Source organism: Maylandia zebra, linkage group LG5 (genome assembly GCF_041146795.1).
Source record: "Maylandia zebra isolate NMK-2024a linkage group LG5, Mzebra_GT3a, whole genome shotgun sequence".
NCBI classification, from domain to species: domain Eukaryota; kingdom Metazoa; phylum Chordata; class Actinopteri; order Cichliformes; family Cichlidae; genus Maylandia; species Maylandia zebra.
Genome location: NC_135171.1, coordinates 13,169,247 through 13,194,109, shown reverse-complemented (window position 1 = coordinate 13,194,109; position 24,863 = coordinate 13,169,247). Strand labels below are relative to the sequence as shown.

The window sequence follows — 24,863 nt, the reverse complement described above, 5'->3', positions numbered from 1 at the left end:
CTCTACACACACACACACACACATATAGTGTGTGTGCTTCTGCCACACAGTCAGAAGCACAGTCTGACAGTCTAAAGCTAAAGTGGATCGATCATTGTGTTTTGTGTGTGTGTGTGTGTGTGCGAGAGAGAGGGAGAGAGTGTGTCAGTTTGTGGTCACGAAAGCCCCACTGAGAGAGGAAGCTCAGCTGTCAGTAGCTGTCAGGTGCTGGGCCTCTCTCTCTGTCTGTCTCTCTCTTTATTTGCTGCTCCTGCTGTACCTCAACCCCCTTCTCTTTCTTACTCTCCCTTCCCTTTTCTGCCCTCCAACAGTGGCAGGCTGGGTTTGAGATCGAGGTGGAGGCGCTGCTCCCTTAGCACAAGCATGTTGACCAGAGATAAGGAAATATGGCACACAACCAACACCTCCACTCCCCCTGCCAGCCCTACCCGTCTGGGGGCTAAACATGTTACAAACACATACATATATGCACACACATATGCAGTAAACAAGTAGTTATTTTGCGGCGTGATGACCGGACCTTGTTACCGCATTACCATCACAGCACTTTAAGTATTTCTTGCCCGTTCACCTCCTCTCTTGTCTTCTGGCGCTCGGCTCCGCTGCTGTCTCTCTCTCTCTCTCTCTCTCTCACCCCGTGAAGGGTGTTACCCATGCTACATTAGGTGCTCACATGCAGAAAGGCACAGAACAAACAGGCACTCTCTGCAAAGCATGCTCCTCATTCAGTGGGAGTGAAAACATTTCCCTGAGTGTGCATGCCAGCGCTTCTATAGACTGGTGGTTTGGCGTGGTGTGAAATGGACACGGGATGTGAGGCTGGAAGCGTCTGTGGCGCCTCAGCCCCTTGCTTCGCGTTGTGAGATGTGTTGAGGGTGGGCAGGGGGTGGTTGTTGTTGAGGGGGAGAGCAGAGTGGGGGGGTGCCTGAGCTTGTGATTGCAGATCGGCTGTGATGGGTATCCCCTTGGCCCTTTCTTGAGTAAGACACACTCAGATCACATTACAGGCCTGAGAACTGAGGGAAGACAGCACGAGTGAGGGCAACAACTACTAGGAGGAGACACACACACACACACACACACACACATGCATGCAGGGTAATAAACTGCAATCCACATGTTCACGATTGCACAGCACAGCACTATGACATGAATGTAATCAATTCCCTTCAATGGGGGACCATGCTGTTTCCAGCTGTATGTTTTTTTCTGCCTCATCATTTACTCCTGTTTGACTTTAAGAAGTTTCAGCACAAGCTTGACTCCTGCATAAGGCCATCTCGTGTGGCTCATCTCGTTATCACCGACCTCTGTGGAAGTGCCAGAAGAATCAGCAGGTGTGAGAGTGGCGTGTACAGCCGTCCAAAAGCAGCTGATAGGACGCAGGCCTGCAGTTGGATAAGCACTACTTTCTGCCAGAGCCCTGAAAACTCACACTGAGCCACAAATGTCTCAGCCTTTATCAGCCACAGACACCACGGCCCCCGTGTGCACACTTTCCAAGTCACTTTCCAGAAACACTGTTGACTTTCAAAGATTACCATACTTCCCACCACCTTACACTATCCAGGTATCATCACTTAAGCACAATGAAATAGAGTATGAACGCTATTTCCAAGCTTATGTAAACCTCAGATCGCTGATTCTTCTCAACTTGGGATTTAGTTACAATATGTATGTATAACACTGACTGCTGTTCAGCTATAGTTCCAAATATTCTTTTTAAAGTTCGAAGAAAACGTTGTTATATCTAGAAGATAGAAGTCTTTTGCTTTAAACCTCTGCTATCTGTGCAGTCTTACAGGTTCAGCAGGCTGAATGCTTCCTTAATTATTTGAACAATTTGAGGTTACTGGCAAGTTTTCAATCAGTTGAAATGCTTTTAGTTCTCATTTCCTGGTTTCTGTTTCTTTTGTTTTCATGCATCATACATGTTGTTTTCTTTCACACTTCTTCTATTGCAAACTGGGTTAAAAAGCAAAACAACCTCCAGCACATTACTGAGATAAGCGATCCTTTATGCACTGTGCTCTGACAATGTCACCTTCAAGTACGGCTAAAGCACAGCACGGGTGTCCCAACTGGAGATTCTTCATCCACTCAATCGGATTCTGTTGTCATGAGCTTCTGTTCCCCTTGGTTACAGTTAGACTGTCTCTCATTTTGGGTGCAACACAAACAATGTCAGTACACCCTGTTTAAACAAGTTAGTGTCCAGAGATGTTTTTCCACTTCTCCCGTTTAAGTCATCTGTTCTGTTGATTGGCCTTTTAATGCTTTAATACCGATCACTCGTCCCCCACCCCTCACTGACCTACTGACTGTCTCTGCTTCTAATTTAAACCTGACTCTCTCCAGACCTGTCCATGTTATCTCAATGTGTTGTTGATGTGGGAAAAGGCCACAGGAGAGAACATGTGATGGGTTTCTTGGGTCTGGTATTTTCTTATGAGAGGCAGGGTAAATATAGTAGCTGAAGCCTATCAGACGCCACTGCACCAACACTCCCCAGGCCCAGATGGGCCCATCGGGGCTGCGCCCTGACGAGCATCACAGGCACAGGAGGCTCTATAGACAGTATACACCAAATATTAAATAACACGCTCATAAAATGGGTAATTTATGACTCTCTATGAAAGATTAACTTTCAAATCAGGGCTGCCTGATTCTCACACTTGTCATATAGTTTCTAAATAAAATACAACACTTACCTTTCTTTAATAAGGTGCAAGTAATCATGCTGTTACACCTTCCATTGATATTTTATTCTATACACACATAGGACTTGAATTATAGAAAGGTTCTTTTTTTTCATATGGGCGTCTAATTTGAGAGTCATGGTGATGCGAGCAGTTTGTGATTAAAGTTGAGCTGGGGTATGATAAGATAGGACTGTTTTCATGACTCTTCTGAGGAATCACTTGACGTCAGAGTGGCACAGCAGAGTGAGAAGCAAGTGGAGAGCGAGATTTGACTGAACCTTTTATTTTGTATGTGCATGTGAAAGAGAGACAGGCCGAGAGACAGACAGAGAGGCCTCGTGGTGACTCAGCATAACGAGGTCTGCTGGACCTCCGTGACCTCGTTCGTCAAGCTGACACCAGGCTCTGTTTCTGCCATGTAATTCAAAAGAAGAATGTGACCAGGAGAAAAAGATAAGCAAGGATGAGAACAGACGAGGAGAAAGGCAGAGAGAGAAAACAGGGGCGACAAAAAAAGGGGAAAACGGCACGTGAGGAGAAACAGAACTGCTAGCACTGAAGTGAGGTAGATGGGGAGGTGTTAGGAAAGGGGGGGGGGGGGGGGAGTACAAATGACAAGCAGAAAAGTTGAGTAAACAAATGTGTGAGCGAGTTCACAAACACAGAAGGACTGGGGTGAGATAGTGAAAGATTAATAGTGACAAAGTGAAGTAAAGAGAAACGAGTGGGACCAGAGCTGCCTCACTACAGTCGCAACCAGTAAACACAGCAACAGCAGATATAATAATTCTGCTCAACACAAGTGTTTAAAAATCTCTGACATGTTGCAGCTATAAAAACTGCAACTTGTTCTGTGTGTTGGAATCGTCTGCAGTGTGTCCTAAACACATTGCATGGCTTCTTACTCTGTCGGTACATTTTGATCCTTAACACAATTCCTGAACACAAACTTATTTTGCTATCATCAGTTCAATTTAATTCTTTCATAAAGCACCAAATTACACTAACAGTTGCTTCAAGATGCTTTATATTATAAGGTAAAGACCCGAGGATAATAGGGAGAAAAACCCCAACAATCAGATGACCCCACATGAGCAAGCATTTGGTGAGAGTGGGAAGGAAAAACTGTCTTTTATCAGGAAGAAACCTCCGGCAGAACCAGGCTCAGGGAGGGGCGGACATCTGCCGTTGAGGATGACGGGAGGAACAAAATACATACTGTGGAAAATAGCCAGAAAATAATCATAAGTAACGATTAAATGCAAAGTGGTGTATAAACACATAGAAAGTAAAAAGAGGTGAGTGATAAGGAAGCCCCCAGCAGTCTAAGCGCTAATATGAGGTATTTAAGGCAAAATAGGTCCTGATTATTCAAGACTTTGCATGAGAAGGATTTTAAATTTGATTCTGGATATAACAGGGAGCCAGTGTGGGGGAAATATGTTCTAGTCCCTGACAGCACCCTTGCTCCAGTGTTGTGAAAAACAAAATGCTCATCCTCTGGTGCTAACTGAAATGCTATTATGCTAACTTGCAAAGATAAGGTGATGAATACGGTTAAAACACAAAGTGTAGAATAGCAAGATGGAAATGGTTATTATGATGTCACCACCACCGCTTTGTGACCATTACCATCTTTGATTTTTTTTGTTGTGTTTTAGAGCCATATGTGACCATATGTTTGGACACTACAGTGGAGTGCTAAGTTATCAGCTAATGCTAGCAAGCTTGGCTCATAAGCTGGGACCATAGGAAAAAAATCCTGCTTTTTAACCATATTTTAAAAAGTGATAGATGTAACCACTTAAATGTTACCCATGATTTCTGCATTTTAAACCTTCCTCATTCAAGTTTTGGCTTTATAATAATTTACCATATTTAGATGCGAGGGTGACATGCTAGGGTAAGTGCTCAGCAAACTGCATCTATGAACTGTATGCATGCAACCCACTCCATACCTGCTAATCGATGCTAATAAAATACTACACCTACTAATCAAAACTGAAGCTTCTTGAACAGGCTGCACCACCAAAGCTGAGGCCTAGCAGTGACCGGCTACAGCATTATCAGCACACCTGTCAATCAAAGCAGCCATGCTTCATTGAGCCATTATACAGGTGTTATGAAAAGACCAACACTTTTTTATAACAGGTTAAACATGGATTTTAATGCTGTTGGGTATTTTAACACAGATGTCTGTAGGGATTAATTCCCTTTTAGGTTAGAGTGGCCTTGAAGGCCGTTTTGGTACAGAGACTGCACTACTTTGTGTGGCTCTGTGATTCTTGCTTGGGTTAAATTTTAACAGTGCTGAGTTAGCATCGTTAAGTCATTTTAGCAGTTCTTTACAGCCTCAGTCAGCCTAATACAGTTACAGTTGTTTTGTATTCATTAATCTACTAGAAGGTGGAAGAATGACACTACACTGCATTATTTAAAAGAAACTTGGTGTAGCTTTTGAAAAGAAAGCCTAGGCACGAGAGAGAAGTATGCAAATAATTACATGCAATAAAACTCATACAAAACAACTTGAAGGTAAACATGTCCAAGTGTAACTCTAGCATGAATAAGGTGTGAATGGATTTCAATGAAAAACAATAGCACCTAAAAAAAAAAATAAAAACATCCCTTGAACTCAGGATGATATTGTAAATCATTGTTGCATGGATAAAATTGAGGTTGAGAACAAAATGATGTGTTTTTGTTTCTTACAACCCTGCCTGCATTTCGTTTTCCCGGGCTTAGCGGGGTTTTAGAAGTGACATATCCCCTAAAGAAGCTGATGTAAGCACAAACAGGGGGAAAAAAATGCTGCTGGGAGACAGTGCTAGGCAGCCTTGTTTAGCAGAGACAGGAAAAAAAAAAAAAAAAAAAAAGTTACTTGCAGCTCAGCATAATGGGCCTCAGAGCACTTTCTGACAAACACCTTTTATTTAAGTTTCATACTAAAGCCTCAGCAAGGGAACGAAAGCAAAGTGCATGGTCCAAGGGAACACCCAGCTCTGCTGAGAAGGTGTTGTTGTTGCTTGATAAAAGTCTGGGCCTCCTGCTCTCCCCCACCCCCAACACTCATATGCAAGACCTGACAACACACACACACACACACACACACACACACACCAGGATGTGTATTTTGTTACAAATGCAATGACATAAATTTGCTCTTTGGTTTTCATCGTTGACACTTCACATTAATAATAAAGACAGAAGACAACAGGAGGCATATTTAAGTACAAATTATTTTATTTTTTGGTATGGCTTCTTTGAAGGAACTGTAAAAGACATTCTTATTGGAGAAAAAAATAAAAAAAATAATAGAACATTTCCAGAAAATATGAATGGGCATCAATGAGCCAGCTGTCAAATCCACTGACGGGGTGCAGCTGTGTCTCTGCAAGTTAAATGACTTAAGTGCCATAACTGTAGTCATAACGAAACAAAAAAAAAAAAAAGCTATTTTAACTTAGTACCTCTTATAAATACCTACATATAAATATTGTAAATGTACTTAATGACAGACAACATTAAAATGCTGTACATGAATGTCCTTTTTGAGAGCAACAGTTTGACAATCTCAGTGACAAAAGAAGAAACAACACTGGTGTTTGAGCTCAGTGTCAGCTACCTTTAAACATCGATATACAAAGCTCCTGGTCCCCGTACGGCCACATACTGCTTGTGATTATCTACATCCATCTGAAATTATCAAGACCCAAGTCAGATAAATGTGACTGCTGGAAACAGTCAGGTCAGTTTCAAGGAACTCTCTGCACTTGGTTCTCTGGTGTGGGAGGGGCACTTAAATTTCAAAGAGGGAGTTGTTATTGTTTTTAAATTAAGGCCTCTTCAAATAAAATAAGTGTGTAGTCCTGACATCATCTTGGGACAATGGAGCTCCGACAGTCTTATACTGAAACTTTCTGTTACCTCTTGAGGTGAACTCTCTTGTTGTCCCTCCTGTGTGGTGCTGAACACTGGAGGTTTGTTCATGGGGCAGTGCTCTGCCTTACTGTGTATAGCACCGGGTACACCCTCATCTCTGACTGTTCCCCCAGTGTCCTAAAGCAGCATTGCCCTTCATATCCACCCCAGATCCACGGGAATCTGGAGGTAACAGGGGTTTAACATGTCCCCGACAGCTCTCAAAACATCAACATGTACCATGGACATATACAACTTCCACTGATTGAGCAGAGAAACATGCGAACATTGATAATAATAGCATAGAAATAAAACATGGACAAGGACATTAATAAAGAAGGATAAAAAAAAAAAATAATAATAATAATAATAATTAAAAAAGAAAGAAAAAAAGAAAAAAGAAAAAAGAAGAAGTGTCAGCTTCTGGAAGCTCTCGGAAGCAGCCACATATACTGCTCAGCTTCTCAACCTGAACCTTAGTCCTCCCACTACTTTTACCCTTTAACCAATGAGCCAAAAGCTCATCCTGATCATATAGTGCAATAGTCCCACCCTTTTTTCCTGAAAGCTACTTCTGGCAACAGCAGGATCACCCCGTAGGGCATTTTTCAATATCCTCTGTCCAAAGGCTTGCAACCACTCCACCTCCATCTCCTCCTCCTGCACCCCTTCCTCTGCTCCTCAACCTGCTCATTGCATACGGTCTGGCTGGATGTGCTGCTGTGGGGCGTAATGCAGGAACGCTGCACCAGTGCCAGTGGCAGAAGGGAGAGTGGGATGTACGGTAGGTGGGGCTGTGGTGGCGGTGGAAGGCCCAACAGTGGCTGTGGGGCTGGCGGTGTAGCTGTAGCCCAAGAAGCCAGCCGGGGAGGCGGCGTACGGGTACTGCTGCTCAAAGGCAGCCTGGGCGTACTGGGTGTAGGCTGCGCTGTAGTCCAGGTACGGGCTGGTGCTGACAGAAGTAGAAACCTGAGTGGGCAGCACCAGGCTGGGCTGCACATATGCTTGCGGGTAGATGTAAGGCTGGGCCAACCTGCACACAGACACAAGGGGGGGGGGGGGGGGGGGGTTAGACCAGAGGACTAAAACAACTACTACAAGAGAAATCCAACACCTGGCTCCATTGTTTACACTGCGACCAGAGGGCGAGCATGTTAGAAATATACACTCTAGTGTCCAGAACTTTGAGAACTCCCACAGAAATCCACTGTTATTAAGGATAATCACACAAAAGAGGTGAGGGAGGCAGACTCAACCCTCCGTCAGTGTCAGTTAGTAAAAGCTACAGAACCTGTTGGATAGGCCCTCCTGGAAGGACGGGGGAGGGAGGGGGTGAATGATAGAGTCAGCCGTTACTGGCAGGTTTTCAAGCTCAGGCATCAGCAGAGTGTTTTAACAGCTGCTGCACTTCACTTACTAGACACACACACACACACACACACACACACGGCAGAAGTTGCAGTTGCTCTTGTTCTGGCTTAGTTTGAAAATCTCACTACAACAGGTGAACATGTTAGCTGGGGAGGGGAGGGGGATTATGGTGGCAGGGGAGCTCATCAGGGTTGGGTGCGAGGCTCTGCCAGGCCACATGGGCAGACTCTCAGATGTAGCTGATTAGAGCTGTGGGGTCTGGGGACTGTACAGTCTTTGCTTTGCCACTTTATCCACAAAAGAAATGGGAGTGGAGAGGGTTTTAGATTAGTCTATTTTTACTCAGGATTTGAAGTACATCTTTGGAGTTTGTTGTATAAAGGGATTAGTGATGGCAGCAAGCAAAAGAGCCCCCCTCTTTCATATACATGGTGATATAACTGACTATTGAGAGAGCCTTGACCCCGGATCCTGCAGTCGTGTGGTGGGCAGGGTGGGGCGGGCGGGGGGGGGGGATCCGCAGACAAAGGCAAGATAGCAACAACAAAATGTCACATTGACTTACACTCTTCAACCACATCTCAGTGCTGAATAAAATCTTCCTCTCATGGACTGTTTTCAAGTTTCAGTCTTATCGTTTTCCCCTCTCACACAGATTCAGTGCATTAGATGAAGGTTAGTATTAAAACACAGCTATCAAGCAACCAAAAACAAACACAAAAACTTAAGCATGCAGGATAGGGATTTCATCATACACTCATTTACACACACACACACACACACACACACACACACACACACACACACACACACACACACACACACACACACACACACACACACACACACACACACACACACACACACACACACACACACACACACACACACACACACACACACACACACACACACACAATATTTCTGCCCTCCCCATTTATTCACCCGCCAACACAAACACCCGTTGCCACTGCAAACCCCAAACCATGCCATAATAGGGAAAGAGTCACAGTACAAATCAGGATAACCTCTTCACTTCATATCACACAGAAGGGTAAAGATAAAAAGGCACTCCAGTCCATCACAGCACACGGCACTTCACTCTCAAGCCATCACTGGCACCTTGGAGAGAGGCTGGCTGAGGGAGGAAGGAGGGGCGGGTGGGTAGATATTTTCTGCCATATCCCTTCTCGGGACTAGTCCGAGTACTGTGGGCATCCTCTCATCCTCTGCTGGCACACTGGTCAGCTGGCAGCAGGAAGCAACCATGGCATAAGAGTGATTATTGTCAGCAGTAACATTAACGTCCTATTGTGTGGTTAAATAGATGCAGGGAAGAAAGAAAGGGGGGGGAGAAGCATTTTTCAGGTATCATCTCAAATGGAAAATTCAAACTCCATAAAACTTGTATTGTATTCAAACAACAAATGAGTCATCTGGCAAGTGAAGGGGAAATGAGTTCTAGTGCCAGTGGTCTGAGCACAAAACAAAACAGTGGCTTTTAACAAGTAGGCATAAGCAAATGAGGGCAACCCCCACCCGTGAGCGCATTCTACAGAGAGACATTCACTCTGCACACAGCTTTCAAAGATAGCCATACATTAATGCTGCGGGGCATATGTATGCCCTTTCACTCGCCTTGTGCATAATGAGTTCGCATGTTCTGAGGCAGATTTTGGCCTCAGGCAAGTGACCTTGTGTAGGTGAAGAGAAATACAAAAATGAGAGACAAAGAAGTCCTGAATTAGATCTTTTGTGTCTGAAGAGGAACGGATAGACATACAGTGAGAGCGGGGGAAAAAAAAAAAAAAAAAAAAAAAGATGGTACCGAGGCAAGTTAGGGACGAGGCCACAGATGCCAAGTGGTGGGGGGAATGTTGATGACGGCCCGAAGATTATCAGACTGGCCGTCAGCTGGTTTTGTGCTGACAGCCAGTCTGTGTGCACCTCACATAGTGACACTCTGAGAATGGCAGGCTGAGACACCAGAGAGACAAGCTTACAAGAAACCATTTGATGCCCGTAAACATTACTAATATAAGCAGCTGAACTCGCTGTCATTAATGAAGGCTGCATAACGATGTGATGGGAAAAATCCTGCGCTCGCGTCACACACTGAGCAGCTAAATATTTCTACATGATAACAAGTGAAGTTTCAGTGCGTGACTCACCATAACACAGAGTGGGGAAACAGACAGGACTGGATAGGGCGAGAAATTAACAACCCATTTACAGCACCTTGAAGAGGGCCTCCACTCTTTGTTAAAAGGAACCTGTTGTTCTTTGAAGTCAGACAGACGAAGAAAAACAAAAAAACAAACGTGTTTTGTTTGACACCTGTAGAGGTGCGTTTCCAAGGGAGGCACAGTCTCATTAAAGCATTAAGCCTATAACACCAGGGTTCCCATACCCTTCCCCCTCATTCGCTTTTTACCCCGTCTCAGTCTCACAGAGGTGTCAGTTTTCAATATCTCCTTTTGACACCCCGGCAGTTGCAACACTGTAAGGGGAGAAATGAAAGTTTAAAAAAAAAAAAAAAAAAGAATGCAAAAGAATATACATATAAATTGTGTGATGCACGAGAAGCAAGCATATTGACAACTCATCTCCTCGCCATCAAAACAATGTCCCTGGCCTCAGTGGCCCCCTCAGGGCTTCACACTCCTCCACATCTGCTGACCACAGCTATACACACATCCAGAGCAGCAAGCCGTAACCACCGCCACTGAGACGCTCTGAGTACTGTATAAAAATCCTACTTCAGATCATGTCCTCCTCGTGCCATATGTTGTCAAGTGGGGGGGGGGGGGGGGGGGGGCTGAAAGAAAAGCCACTTGTACACTCTGCAGCTTAGGGAAGTCTGGGTGCCATGCAGAAGAAACTCAGGAGGACAGGTGCTCTGTGTGCCTTTCCACGTCTCTGGGGTGGCGTTCATGGGAAATTAAGGGGGGTGTCAAGACTGTAACATGAACCAGCACCTGTCAGATGCATGCCTCAAACCAGCACTGCATATGGCAAACTCTCAGGGTCTGGTACCATCCATGCTTTGTGCAGTAGGACTGTGGACATGGGACTTTTCTGTGCCTTCTTAAGGTCTTGGAACATGAAAGGACACCCCCCCCATGGGAATCCTATAATTTAGAATTTGTGATATCTTTCAGAACGCTGTATGGCTCATAAGTAGTCCTCATAAGAGTCTTAAGTCTTTCGGCTTCACTGTTCTCAATAACCACTAATATATTTCCTACTTTGTCATCGTCCCTGTGGACTGTCCTGGGATTTCCATGAAGCTCACATATACCTTATAGGGCAGCAACTTACAAATTACTTTTCTATATTAATCCACACTGCTTTTTACTAAGTCATGGTTGCTCTTGTTCCTTTTTATAGAAGAGTTCAATCACAACTGAAGCAAACTCCAACCAAAGCCACAAAGCAAAATCTAAAAGCATAAATATGTAGTTAATGGTCATATAAAACCCAGTAAAATACGCACATCCAAAGTAAAAAAAAACAAACAAAAACAATAAAAAAAAAAAAAAGAAAAAAAAAAAAGAACCCCCAAACAAAAAACCACATACACAGTTGTGATAAATCACTCTCAAACCACCACAAAGTCCTAACAATAAAAAACTAAGCATCAGGCTAGTTAATGATGGGCTTAAAATTTTGCATCTTTTTAAGACTAAAGCATGGAAGAACTGTTTTTTCTAATATATAAGAAATTTATTTCAAAACCTGTCCCTGTGTTTCTTGCATTTTCCTCCAGACAGCTGAGTGTTTTGCAGTGGTGTAGCTTTAAGGATGATATCTGAGAGCTGTCGGTTAGAGTAGGGGGGCGGGGGGGTGTCATTACTCTAGCGAAATGCTCATTAGCTGCCCAGCAGACCGTGGCTCCTAGACGCTATCCAGGCTGTTTCTACAACAAAGCCACTTGGAGAAAGTCTTCTCAGTGACAGAGCCCGGTCAGGCAGGTACACGAGTCAACAGGCTCCTGCCAGAAGTTAACAAGTGAGTCACACATTCACCTCTGGAATGCACTTCTATTACCACAGATATGCGAATCATCTCCCGACCCTACAAAACTCAAATATGCTAATAGGCTACTTGTGGAGTTGCATGTGGACACAGAAACTGACGTGTGCTTCCCAGAGGCCCTGTTTGTCAAAGAAATGGTAGCCTAGCGGCGTTGCGCAGAGCGTGATGCGAGCGAACAGAGCTAAGCGAGCGCCCACTCCCTCTCACTTACCCATACTGCCTCTGGATGAGCGCTGGGTGGATGGGCTGCACTCCGATGGATATGCCTGCAAGAGAGGAGGCTGGCTGTCAGACACACATCTGCATTTACAGAGGAGGGCTAGAGAACAATACACAGAGGGCATGGGGAGACAGAGGCAGCGCCTGTTTCGATCCTGCCACAGAACAACAATTTCAAATGTGTGGCGAGCAACAGTACCAACATGTATGCACTTGGGAAACTGGGTGTCGTTCGGCCCATAAATAGTGGCAAGCTAAGAACACATGTTGCACAGTTAATTATAGTTTTTAGCCCTCATGGGGGTGGGGTGTATTTTAGCTAATCAGTTTGTAAAGATGACGTCTAGGCCTTCCCAAGAACTCAAACAAGTATTAAATAATCTTTTGATGATGGTGACCTCATTCTGTCAAGCAATCTGTAGTTCTGATGGGAGTTTGAACCTCACACCCGCTTTCAGTTTTATGGATACTGATAACTTTTGTTTTCTTGCAACAAGTCTTGAAATAAACCTCATCTTACCGGTCTGTAAACTACGAGGCTTGGCACCCAGGTAAGCCAGGTTGACGTTGGCCTTCCTGCCATCAATGATGGGGTTGGGATCCTTGCAGGCCCTCTCTGCTGCTCCTCGATCTGTCATAGTCACCTGGTGGCACAGTCGGAGGGAAAAAAGGCGTCATGTTACAAATAGCTTCAGGGCTTTGGTCTGACAAATCAAAACAAAACCAAAACGCGCTTTAAAAATTAAAAAACAAAACAGGTTTTGGTCTTCACGAAAGCCCCCCCACCCCTACAGGCTTTCTTCTGTTATGATTCCGTTTCTCTCAAGAAGGGGAAACTACAAACAAAGCACAATGATAATCTTTGAAAACTGCCCACAACAGCAGTAGCCGGCCACTCAGCTGCCACACGGCCATGGGCAGAGCTGCTGAAATATGGATCTGGGGAGAGCAACAAGGAGCTTATCCAATTAGGGCCAAAATAAGGAGATTGGTATTAGTCCACCCCTTCCTGGCATTAGTTGAGGCCTTCTGTTTTGATTGCCATGTTCTGCCAACACCGAGTCACCTCTGTGTGAGAAACGAGCAGCGAATGTAGGCCACAGATTGCATTGTTTAAGTGGACCATTTAAAAAAAAAAAAAAAAAAAAAAAAAAAAAAAAAAAAAAAAGCCTCTTCATCGTGGAAGGATCTGGAACAAAGCCCACTCAGGGCCTGTGTTGTGAACACACAGGAAGGAACGAGGCCGTGTTTACACTGAAGAGCCTTGCTGTGGGGGGGTTCTACTAATCCACCTCTGAAGTGTGTTTAGGAAAAAAAGAAAAAAAAGAAAAGAGGTGTACTCAGCTTTGGGCAACTCCCCTGCTGCCAGCTACCTCTGCTCCAACTGAAACCCTCAGAAAAATAGAGTGAGCAGGTTGCCTCATGCCACACACAAAAAAAAAATGTAACTCAGCATAAAGTGCTCATCGTGCCACTGTGTATCATCCTCGGCAGCACCCATATCACCCTGAGCCTGTCTAACCTGAAACACCAGCCTCCTCGCGAAGCCGCTCGATACCAGCTAGACTCACAGGACGGGCTTTCTTCTCAGTTAGAAGGCTGATGTGTAAACACAAGAGAGCAATTGTCTTACAATTGTGCCGTTAGAGGTAAACATGAACACATAACCGTTTTCCATTCCTTCTTTGGCCCGAGAGGTCGTTATTTGGGCTGATGCAGCTTTCCAAGTTCTAGTAAATATTTGCATTTCTTATGCGCTTCTGTTCTTTGTGTCAGAAAGAGTGCAGGTCTTTGTCTTGCGAGAACAAGACAACTCACCTCTTAATGTAGTTTTACACTGGGCTTTGCAGGGGTTCTTTGACACTTCTCACTAACACAGCGTAAATCAACTATGGCCAAACACAGTTCCAATCAACACAATGCGATGACCTCATAAACAGCAGGTTTAAGCACAAGTCAACAAGTTCAGCTTGCAGAATGATGCGATCAAAGGGAAACTTAACATACATGTGGGGAATGGGATAAAGCCAAATTTACTGATGCTGGAATTTCTCTCAGCAGCCAAGATGTGATGTAAATCATGTGCTCCGGTCCTTGACAATGGAGGGCAGGGTGTACAAAGTAAGCCTCCCCACTGCTCCAAAATAACCATATAAAGCCAGCAAGAACACACACACACACACACACACACACACACACACACACACACACACACACACACACACACACACACACACACACACACACACACACACACACACACACTTCCAAGAGCCATAAGCCGAGGCTGTTTAGGAGTGAATGAGGTGGGGGAGACTTGATTGGGTGGGTTTGGGGGGGTAACATCAGACATATGTTGAATTATAATCTTCTTAGTTATCCATCAACTTGTGTGAGCCCTCATCCTCATTAAGCTAAAATAACAGCCAGCCAGGCAAAAACGGAGATGCTGCTGCGCAATTGTGCGGTTAAGCCTCAGTGTGTGTGCGCGCGTGTGTGTGTGTTAGGGGTTGTGGTGGGGGTGCATTTGACATGTATTTGAATGACTGAATGCTGTATTATGCGGAGTCACAAAACTCAAAGAGAGAGAGACACAGCAGCAAACAAAAAGATCGCTGTTATGTAGACACAAACAGAATTTAGCTGATAGATGATACGGTTTGATTGCGCTAAATGTCGTGAAAGCGAGCGGATGATAGTGAAAGTTTTGCTTCTACTTACGAAGCCGTATCCTCGGGATTTGCCGGTCTGTCGGTCCGTTATCACCACAGCCTCATCAATGTCCCCAAAGGCCTCAAAGTATTTTCTAAGTGAGGCATCGTTTGTGTGGTACGGCAGCCCGCCGACAAAGATCTTGGTAAAAGTAGTGTCTTTCTGAAGCGCTGTGGGATGCATGACGTCCAGGGCTCCGTTCATATACTGATGAAGAAGCATTGGATCAGCCGGAGACCAGTACTTGGCACGCGGAAGACTTAGAGCTAACAGAGTCCCAGCATCAGAGAAACCAAGCCCAGTCTCGCTATGTTTCACTCGAGCTTCTCCAACTCTTTTTTATGTTTTTTCAAAGTTGCAGCAACCTGATGATATCCACGACTCAGTCCGCGTGAACTCGCGTCGAGGATGCCTGCTGCTTCGCTGCTGAGAGGAACCGCTGGGATCATTTATAGTGCAGTTACCCGGGCCACGCCCCCTTCCGCTGCCAGCCAATCGGCTTACAGCCTAGGTGCCGGCCTTGGCAGCGCTCACTCCTGCTAGTTTCCCCCTTCATCCTTTCCCGGCGCTGTGCTGCACCTGCTTTTGTCTTTTACAAACACAAAGAAAAAGCCGCACACTACGGCAAAAAGCGCGGAACCATGTGGCAGACATGGTTCTGTAACGAGGAAGTAAAGGATTCAGCTTCTTTCCTAAAACACCTAACCCAGAGCTTAAAATAGTGCTTATTTTACTCTCGTTTGACTTTGGAATCGTGAGGTAGCAGCTATAGCCTGAGCAGATAGCAAAAGTTAAAGAGTTGCTAATGATTAAACTCTCAATGCTCATGAAAAAAAGGGGCCGCTGAAAGAGCAGCTAAGCTCACATACACAAACTCTGGAGCCTTACATGGTCATGATAAGCTCCTGATTTCCATGTTTATCATGTAGTCGACATAAAACAGTCATTCATCTACAGCACATAGAAAGTGCTTCAGTCTCATGATCACTATAAACTTTTTTACATCTCAAAAGGCTGGAATAGCCCCTAATAATATTACCATATATAGTCTTTGACTCTTTTGAGCCAGATGCCATGACTCCAATAGCTTTACATGGTTGGGCATTCTGTTAACAGACTGGTTAAGCCGTATTTTTTGATAGTATACTGAGAAATTAATGGGGCAAGTGTAAAAATGTCTTGCCAGATGTTGCATTCTCTATGTACTGCTAATAACAGACCCAGTGATGCCTTCAGCTGTAAGTGCTGAAAGCAACAGGTCAGGCCTCATACAATAAGTTTAAATTGCCATTTTGCCTTGGAGTTCCAGTTAATCGCTTTATTTGACTTGGACTTTCTGTTCAGCTAATCAAAAGAGTTTGGTGCAGCGGGTGAACTGCTGAGGAACCAGGACCCAGAGAAGTGTCACAAGCATCACGTCATGAAAGTCGAGGTGAGCCGATGAACTGTTGCAGCAGCACATCTTCCCGCCCTCAGTGCCTTGGAGTTCCAATGCTAAGTACCAAGGGTCAGGCTGACAGTGAGATGATACTCTAATGACCTCAATAAAAAAGGTATTTAATTCACACCTTCTCCCCTATGAACTGCTTCACTTTTCTCGCATGCCCTTTGTAGCTCGTCTTGCTACCTCATTCATATCCTCTTGATAAATCCCTCCCTTTTCCAGCTTTGTGCCTCAGTCAAAAACCCCAGTGTTTAACTTTGATATCATTTGTCCTGCTTAAGCTCCCTGGCCTTTTCTATAAGTAACAGCTGGAATTAAAACCATACAGGGCAAAATGCTCCACCTGCTGGTTAGCTTGGATTAACATAGGCAGAGAGGAGGAGACACTGTGAGCCAGATGTTCAGTTTATCTTAACTTTATGATTATTCCCAACACCTACAGAGAAATAAACAGCTGAAGTATTAGAGACAGTGGTGATGTTTGAAGGTGATGTTTTTAGATGCAGGGTACAGTTCCCCAAACTCTCAACAATCGAGACAGCAAACTAGCTGGGCTCTCCCTCAGGCTGGAATAAACATGTTCAAATCTAAGTGTTTACACATATTTATTTATACAGTTTCCGAGTTTCATTAATGAAGCTAAACCATGGGTAACAGCAAATCGCAAGAAAATGAAGAGCTGTAAAAAATAAAAAGCTGGACATATTAAAAAAAAAATTAACCATAACATCCAGATGAATGCCAAATAAAGCCCTCTCCCTCTAAGACCAACTGTCATGCAGCTGTCATCAATGCCAGGATGGGTAGGCCCTTCTGATTGGTCCATGCACAGTACACAGCCCAACGGCATTGGTCCAGGTGTTTGTCGTAAGGAAGGAGTCTTTCTCGAGCGTATACACACTAAAGCAGCAGGCCGTCTGAATTTCTCCACAAAAGATGTGACTTGGCACGATGAATCTGGAGACAGGAGGGAGCAGTCAGTGACAGGGAACATTCTGAGGTTTCTTTTCGTCTTTTTTTGTTTATTTCTGAAAATTTGCTCCTTTTTGCACATAACAGTCAAGAAATACATCACCATATAGCAGAGAAATGCATCACTACAGGCATAAATCAACATTTACAATTCATAGTTAATGGAAACTTTTGATGAATCCATTTATAAAAATACATTTTTCACTGCCCATAATTTAATAAATCTCTCAATAATTTAATAAATTAATGAAATCTGTCTTTAAATACATTTTTTTGTGCTGAGAATTACACTGCAAAGTCTAAAGACTTTCAAACTCAGTGCTCTAAAGTAGCCAGCAGGCCTCATCCTGTGCTTTTTTGATTGTACAGGTGCAAAAGCTGCTTCAATACATTATCACAGCAGAAACCACGCAAACCTTCAGCAAAACTTATGGTCTGTACAAGCTACTTAAAGCAGTACATGACGATGCTGAGATCTGAATCGTATCAGTATCCTTACTTCACACATCCATGCATGCCCTTGAAAGGCCCCTGTGAGAGTCTGAGGAAACAGGGCAGCCGTGTCCAGTGACCACGGTCTCCAGGTTTATAGACATTAACTGCCCTTCTCTCACCATTTCTTGTTCCGAGGCTTCAGCTCCTCAGCGGCGTTCCTCAGGAAGATGTAGTTCTTTTTCTGGGGGTTGTAGTACTCATGGCCCTGAATGATGACGAGTAGAAGTCAGAGTGAAAAGGCAAGCTTTGCTAACTAGAGTACTGATCCAACAACTGTAACGATTTATTAGCGCCTACCTTTGACCAGTCGTAACTGGAAGCATACGCAAAGATGTTGCCATTATGGTTGAAGCAGCAAGCTGTGATGGGCTGGTCGAGCTGCTCTGAGGTCTTCAACTTTGTGCGGGCATCTTTGTCCCAGAAGCTGAAGCGTCCGTCTGAGCCCACGGTAGCCAGAGTGCCATGGACAGGATGGAAGGCGATGGCATTCACCTGGTGGGAGAAAACATAAAATAGGAAGAACAATTATACACAAGTAACAATGAAAGAGATTCATTTCACAGATATTAGACCCCCCCCCCCCCCCGAAAAAAAAACCAAAACAAAACAAAAAAACAAGAGAAAATTGTGCCTTTATTCAACAGATAATTAGGCAATTATATAATAATGACTGTATTTAAAAGCTCAAAGCATGGAGATATCAGTCATAGCCACATTAAGACTAAAGAAAGCATTAAATAAAACACTAACGATTGCAGATAATGAAATGTAATATTTTAAATTACACTGCAGTTCTTTCATCATCATTTTTAAACCTTACTTATTAAGATCATTAGGAAAGGGAGGACTGTGCAAGGATTTTAGTTGTACTATATGAAGACAGGTTGTAGTGTATCTTTTAAATTTTGTATTGATCTCACTCCTGCTGTTGAACTTATAATAAATTGAATAAATTCACCTATTTACTAGCATGTTGTAATTACAAAGTTTAACTCTGTGAAATGCAGACAAATTCCAAATTTTAATCTCCTATACTTGTGCAAAATGGAAAACAAAGCAAACATAAAAACTGCACCAATTTACACAAATCTTAGTTGGTTTAACCAAGAGTATATCATTACTAAAATGAATCCCATGTTTCTCTTTTAACAAGAATAATGTTTACAATAAATCAGAGCTTCATTTAACACTGAAGTGCTTTACTAAAGTCCACAAACTAGGATAGTCTCATCAAATGATATCTCCTTTAAGAGCAAACAGACTCAAACTCACAAAATATATTTATCTACAATGCTGGCACTGGCCCAGAATTAAGACCAACTTACTGCATAGATGTCCTGTGGAGTGGTTGTGTTGGTTCCATTGGACCTGTGGCACTTGAAGGTGAAGTTATCTTTGGCTCTGAAACGAATGAACAGTGATTCATATTTCAGTTTCAATTATAGAACCAGAACAATAATTTTATAAAGAAAAGAAAGAAAGGAAAAGGTGCACACTTGAATTCGAGTAGTGGATTGTATTAGTCACTCACGGGTTTGGAGGATTGATATAGTGGATTGCCACTCGGCCCTCAATGCTTCCCAGTGCAAAACCCGTAGGCTTGTTCTGCTTGTCCTTGAATATGGCCACACAGCGGTGCTGCAAGGATGTCACGTTGGTTAAAGAGTAGTAATGCCAATATCTTGACATGCATGTAGCACCGATTAAAAATGAATCTTAGCAGTGTACAAAATTACAAAAGTGAGAGGCATAAGGTATACACATATTTGGAAAAGACAAATCACCTGATGTTTGAGAGGAGATTCTATTCGGCGAAACTCAGAGGGCTGGTTCTCTAGTTGGTACACTATCAGGCCTCTCTCAGCTGTGGCAACCACTGCCATGGGGTACACCTACACAGGGCACATTAAACATAAAAAAGTCAATCAATAATCAGTCTATTCTGTGAGCATCAGAATTTGTCATACTCATAAACCACTTACAACATCTGCGCAGTAGCATCTCTCAGGCATTTGCAGTGACATCATAGGATTGGGAGATCGAGTATCCCAGAACTAAAGAGACAAATAGAAAAATGAGAGCTTTTTCTAAGTGTTGTTTATAATTAATCATTTTCTCAAACAACATTTAACATCTGTGTCTTTGAATAAATTTCAGCAAATTCAATTATTTGGAATCACTCCACAGGTGTGTATATGCTTAATGAGACATGTGGTTGGTTAAAGGGTCACTTCAGGGTGACCCCCAAAAGCTAAATTGAGCCAGCCAGGATAAAAACAGAAACATTTAAACTCTGTTTACACCCAATATCACATAAAATTTGCATTAGCTCAAAGTGGCCGGTTTTAATGAAAGGTGGATTCTGACACAGACAGATGTAACCAAGTGGTCTTCTAGGCTTTATCTCAGTAATGTTAAATGACTGAACTGGATGACCACACTCTGTTTGTGGAATCTTATCTTATTTAAATGATGGCTTATGATGCAATTAACTACAGACACTTGTATTTTGATTAGGGGAATTCTATTATTATGTTTGTATATAACTACTTGGCATGTTTGTGTATTACTGTGATGGATGCTGCTTTTACCTTCAGTGTTTTATCCCAACTGCCAGTCATGATACAGCTGTAGTTTGGGGCCTTGATCCAGTGGATTGCTTTAATTGGGCCATCGTGCTATGGAGAGAAATAATGAGAACTGTAACAGGATTCTGCTTCATTCGTGTCCACACAGTTGTTCTGGGCTTCTGTTCCAACCTGTGCGATCTGGATGGCTTGGTTGCTGTTGAGATCCCACATCTTGGCTGTCTTGTCACAGGAAGCTGTGAAGACTTTGCTTCCATCCTGGACAGAAAAAAAGAAAAGCAGATCATAAATTACTCTACAACCAGACAGCATCTACTGCAAAGATTACATTTTAGACATTAAACCTACATCACTCCAGCAGGCATCCAGCACTGGACCTGTGTGCATCTGTTGGGCCTTGGGAACAGTCTGTCCATTGTCCTGCACCTCCCAACATCGGACCTAAGAGTCAGACGATAAACCACTGTTAAGATTTTCAAAAAGTTAAATATGCACGATGTATATAAAAGTCTCAAAGAGGAAAAAGAAAGAGCAGAAGAGAGCAAATGGGATATACTATGAAGCAGCATTAATGGGTAAGTGTGCTACGTCAAGCTTAAAGTCAGACTTTGTGTCATTAAAAGTGGCTCTCTTTTTACATGGCTAAATCACTGTGATACCTTACGATGAGCACAAATCTTGTTGGGAACAGGTTATGTTCAGCATTCTTGTTTCAAATCTGCTGGAAGTACTTTGTTCTCACCAATGCTTTTATTTACAGCCATTTTTAATTGTTATATAGACACTCTGTTGGTTGAATACATTTTATACGTGCGAGCTATTAAACAATGAAGCCCTGCTGTAAAGTTACAGCAGTGCAAACTGTGCATCACATTGCTGCTGGAATGTGAAAGACAAAGTGACAATAGACCCTGTGCACGAGAAAATGCTAACTTCCTGGTTTGAGACCGGATGTGGGGTTGTACATTTCGGGTAGCTTTACTTTGCAGTCAATTGCTACTGCGAAGATGTACTCCAAAATCATGTCCAAAACTCGAAAACGGAAAGATTGCGTTAAGTTACAAAGAGCAGAAGGTGGGAACACTCACCACTGTTGTGTCATAAAAAAAAATCTAATGATCAATTTTGACGTTTAAAACGTTTAGATCAAGCAGTTGTTTACATCACTCAACACAAGCAGAACTGCATTACTGCAGCAGAAGACACATCGTCCACATTCAGAAGCACATCTCTGTATAGTGACTGGTCTTGTGATTTAAACAGGCAAATGTTCAGCATTCAAGCTACAGGTGAAGAATAGTCAAACCAGATGTTTCCCCCATTATGTCGAGATCAGCTAGTCAAGTACACACCTACACAGCATGTTAACAAACCGTGAAAAAAAATGAATGATTGCTGGTAACGGTTTCTATACATTAGTATTTACGAAGGGTATGTTGTGACTTACCTTCAAAATTACAGTGGTCCCTCGCTATAACGCGGTTCACCTTTCACCTCGCTGTGTCGTGGATTTTTTTAGTGCAAGTTTGCATGCTTTTTTTTTTTTTACATCACATTGTGTCCTGCGTCCTGATCGCTGCAGACGATCTCCTCCGTGACGTCTCTACTGTACAGTACAGAATCGCTGCATCGATCGCTGGCAGTGTGACTCTGAAGTGCAGTACTGTATGTCCACGATGTCCACGAAACGTTTTGCACCGTCAAAAAATAAAAGTGGCTACTTGATTTCACCTATCGCTGGTTATTTTTAGAACATAACACCCGCAATAAACAAGGGACAGCTGAGAAATATAACATTTGAATCCCTTTTCTGTTTTGCTCTGAGGCGCGGGGGAAAAATATCGACAAGTCGATGACTATCATTTACAGATATATTGGGTAAATGCCCAAGACATCTATAGAAATGTAAATCGCCGCTTGATTCATTCATTTGCTTAACTTGTTTTGGACCGTAAACAAGGCGCGAATAGGACACCGGAAACAAAGCTCCCCACAGGAGTTTCCGCACCAGAAGTAGCATATGCTAATGTGCACATAGTCTATTCTAATCTGCTGCTTTACTCTTACACTGCTGGAACTGCAGCTACAAGGACACAGAACACACTCAAAAGATACAGGTTTAATCAATAAAAAAAAATAACATCTCTCTTATTAGGTTACAGGACAGAAACCTTTCGCGTCTAAATCTACCCAGTTTAGATTTTCAGAGCTCTGATGTTTGGCCATCACATTAGAAATAACTGCAGAAGTGAGTTTTAAAATAAGCATAACGCTGAGCTTAACAGAGACAGTTGGTAACTACCATCATTATACCCATTATTTAGGCCTTTTCAGGCCAGTATAAACAAATATTGAAGTGTGTATATTAGGCATAGTGCCTTTATTGAACAATGTTGAATTTCACATCCTGCTCATACATTATGCGTCACTCTTTTTAAAATAGGCTAATTACACATTATATAAGGACTAAGCAACATGATTTAGCGATTAGTATTAATAAATCTATAGTAATAATCTTTCATTTACTCACTCCACCATAGGCAATAAATACGAGTGAATAAATTACTCACATCATTAGCCCAGGATCCTCCAATGAGGAAGTTTCCAGGCATGGTGGGTGGGCTGAAAGCCAGGCAGCTGATGCTGTCATCTGGAGGTGAAGTCACTTCGACATCCTATAAGGCAAGACAAAAAAAACAAGAAGTATGAGGAGGACCAGTGACAAAATGAGGATAGAGTTTTAAACGACTCCTTTTAACATTTAACAAAGTTTATGTCATACAACATATTGACAACACTATTGGGCCACCTATACATTTTAGCTACAGCAGCTTTGATGAGATCCCATTCATTAACATGGAGTTGGTTCCCCCTAGGCAGCTGTAACACATTCTATTTTTCTGTGAAGGCTTTCAACAAAATTTGGAGTGCAACTGCAGCTTTTGCCCATTCATCCAGAAGAACATTTGTGAGTTTAAACATTGATGTTGGGTGAGAGGGACTGGGTTGTTAATCCAAAAGATGTTAGCTCGACAGCTATGGAAACCATACTGTGAAGTTCCTGATGCACAGTTTTTGTGTTGATGTTAATGTCAGAAGACATCTGCAGTAAGTGGGTCAGCAAATCATTGGCTACTTTTACCCACTGTAATAATAATAATAATAATAATAATAATAATAATAATAATAATAGATTGCATTTATATAGCGCTTTTCGGGGCCCTCAAAGCGCCGTACAATTCCACTATTCACTCACTCTCACATTCACACACTGGTGGAGGCAAGCCACAAGCGTGTAATATCTAGAAGTCAATGAACTCCTTGCAAGTCAGTACTTGAATTCAGTGAGTATTTTATAACAACTCAGTCTTTCAAAAATGTTTGTAATGGCTAGCTGTTAGATTTTATATCTATGGAATGGCACTAAACCCCTCAATTCAAAGATTAAGAGGTGTGGTCCAATACTTTTGGACATATAGTGTATGTTGTGCTCTTGTAGGCCGCTTTACCTTCATGGGATTGTGGCTGTCTGTAGTCGTGCTTCCAAACACCCCGGTCCCTCCAGTCCCAAACCCCGAGCTTGTTCCAAACAAACTCATAGTGCACTAACGTCAGCCACCCCTGAGAGAACAAAGAAAGACAGTGATTTTATATGAAACAACACGCTAACTGCCAAAAGTTGTCAGTGCATCAAACAATACCATGAACCACTGAGCAGGTGATGAAAACAAGTGAATACTGCATGTGTGAAACACCGGATAGCACACATTACGACATCCATTCAAGTACAATAAATTAGTTTTTCTTACAAGCGATATATAACTGCACTCAAGTTATCGTTGTTATTATTATTATTGAGGATATAACGAAGTCACACATCTGGATAACCAAAACTTAGCATGACAGCTAAAGGAAATGCTAGCTACATCACTTGCCACTGCTAACTAAATCACGCTACCAGGCTCGTTAATAAAAGGATAAATGGTCATTTAACTTCGATTGATATTTAAAATAGGGCTCAACCTATAAGCCACTATTATGACACCTTTCTGTGTGTGAAAATAAATACGTTTGAAAAAAAAAACGAGCTCGCTAACATTAGCTAAGCAACTCTTGACAAACCACTGTGCCTCCCGGGTTGGGAAAAAAACCAAACAAATTTTCATGTTTGGTGACAATTTTAAACAACCATAATTAAACATTTCACTGTCACTGAAGCCTTCTCATACCTACAGGGATATACATACCACTAATTTCCTTCTACTCTAGATGTAATGTCGCAACGCTGAAAACGCTAGAAGTGTGGCGCTTGTTCCTTTGAGTGCATAGTCGCAGGTTGATGACGCTTTGGCTCCAGCGCTCAAGAAAATGCAAACCGAAAGGTAAACGCTGTGTGGCAGC

At 42.9% G+C, this 24,863-nt stretch overlaps 2 protein-coding genes across 3 annotated transcripts; both read right to left on the bottom strand.

Moving 5' to 3' along the window:
* Window positions 1–5,927: 5,927 nt before the first annotated feature.
* On the bottom strand, window positions 5,928–15,400 carry LOC101475440 (RNA-binding protein 38). The gene is made up of 4 exons (XM_004574135.5): window positions 14,973–15,400; window positions 12,772–12,895; window positions 12,244–12,298; window positions 5,928–7,656 (listed from the first exon to the last, which is right to left on the bottom strand). Exons 1-4 carry the CDS (start codon window positions 15,183–15,185, stop codon window positions 7,314–7,316), a joined length of 735 nt encoding a protein of 244 aa, XP_004574192.1. The 5' UTR covers window positions 15,186–15,400; the 3' UTR covers window positions 5,928–7,313.
* A 1,407-nt stretch (window positions 15,401–16,807) lies between these two features.
* Window positions 16,808–24,863, bottom strand: rae1 (ribonucleic acid export 1). Of its 2 annotated transcripts, XM_004574137.5 has the most exons (13): window positions 24,710–24,862; window positions 23,972–24,083; window positions 23,033–23,137; window positions 20,811–20,903; window positions 20,634–20,720; window positions 20,466–20,552; window positions 19,857–19,928; window positions 19,659–19,766; window positions 19,406–19,512; window positions 19,200–19,275; window positions 18,172–18,366; window positions 17,994–18,079; window positions 16,808–17,364 (listed from the first exon to the last, which is right to left on the bottom strand). In XM_004574137.5, coding segments are annotated over exons 2-13 (1,107 nt in total). In that variant the 5' UTR covers window positions 24,062–24,083; window positions 24,710–24,862; the 3' UTR covers window positions 16,808–17,363. The 2 variants fall into 2 exon arrangements, with proteins under 2 accessions (XP_004574194.1, XP_004574193.1); XM_004574136.4 differs by lacking the exon at window positions 16,808–17,364 and having other exon boundaries at window positions 17,990–18,079; window positions 24,710–24,863.

Bases quoted from the DNA above. Each gene is read 5' to 3' on its own strand.
- LOC101475440 (XM_004574135.5), bottom strand. From the start codon at position 15,185: ATGCTTCTTCATCAGTATATGAACGGAGCCCTGGACGTCATGCATCCC. The intron at 12,299-12,771 runs GTAAGATGAGGT...CCTCTCTTGCAG, and splicing joins GCCTCGTAGTTTACAGACCG to GCATATCCATCGGAGTGCAG. The intron at 7,657-12,243 runs GTAAGTGAGAGG...GTCTGTGTGCAG, and splicing joins CTCATCCAGAGGCAGTATGG to GTTGGCCCAGCCTTACATCT.
- rae1 (XM_004574136.4), bottom strand. From the start codon at position 24,061: ATGAGTTTGTTTGGAACAAGCTCGGGGTTTGGGACTGGAGGGACCGGG. The intron at 19,767-19,856 runs GTAAGTGGTTTA...TGCCCTGTGTAG, and splicing joins GATGCTACTGCGCAGATGTT to GTGTACCCCATGGCAGTGGT. The intron at 18,080-18,171 runs GTAGGCGCTAAT...GTCATCATTCAG, and splicing joins CCAGTTACGACTGGTCAAAG to GGCCATGAGTACTACAACCC.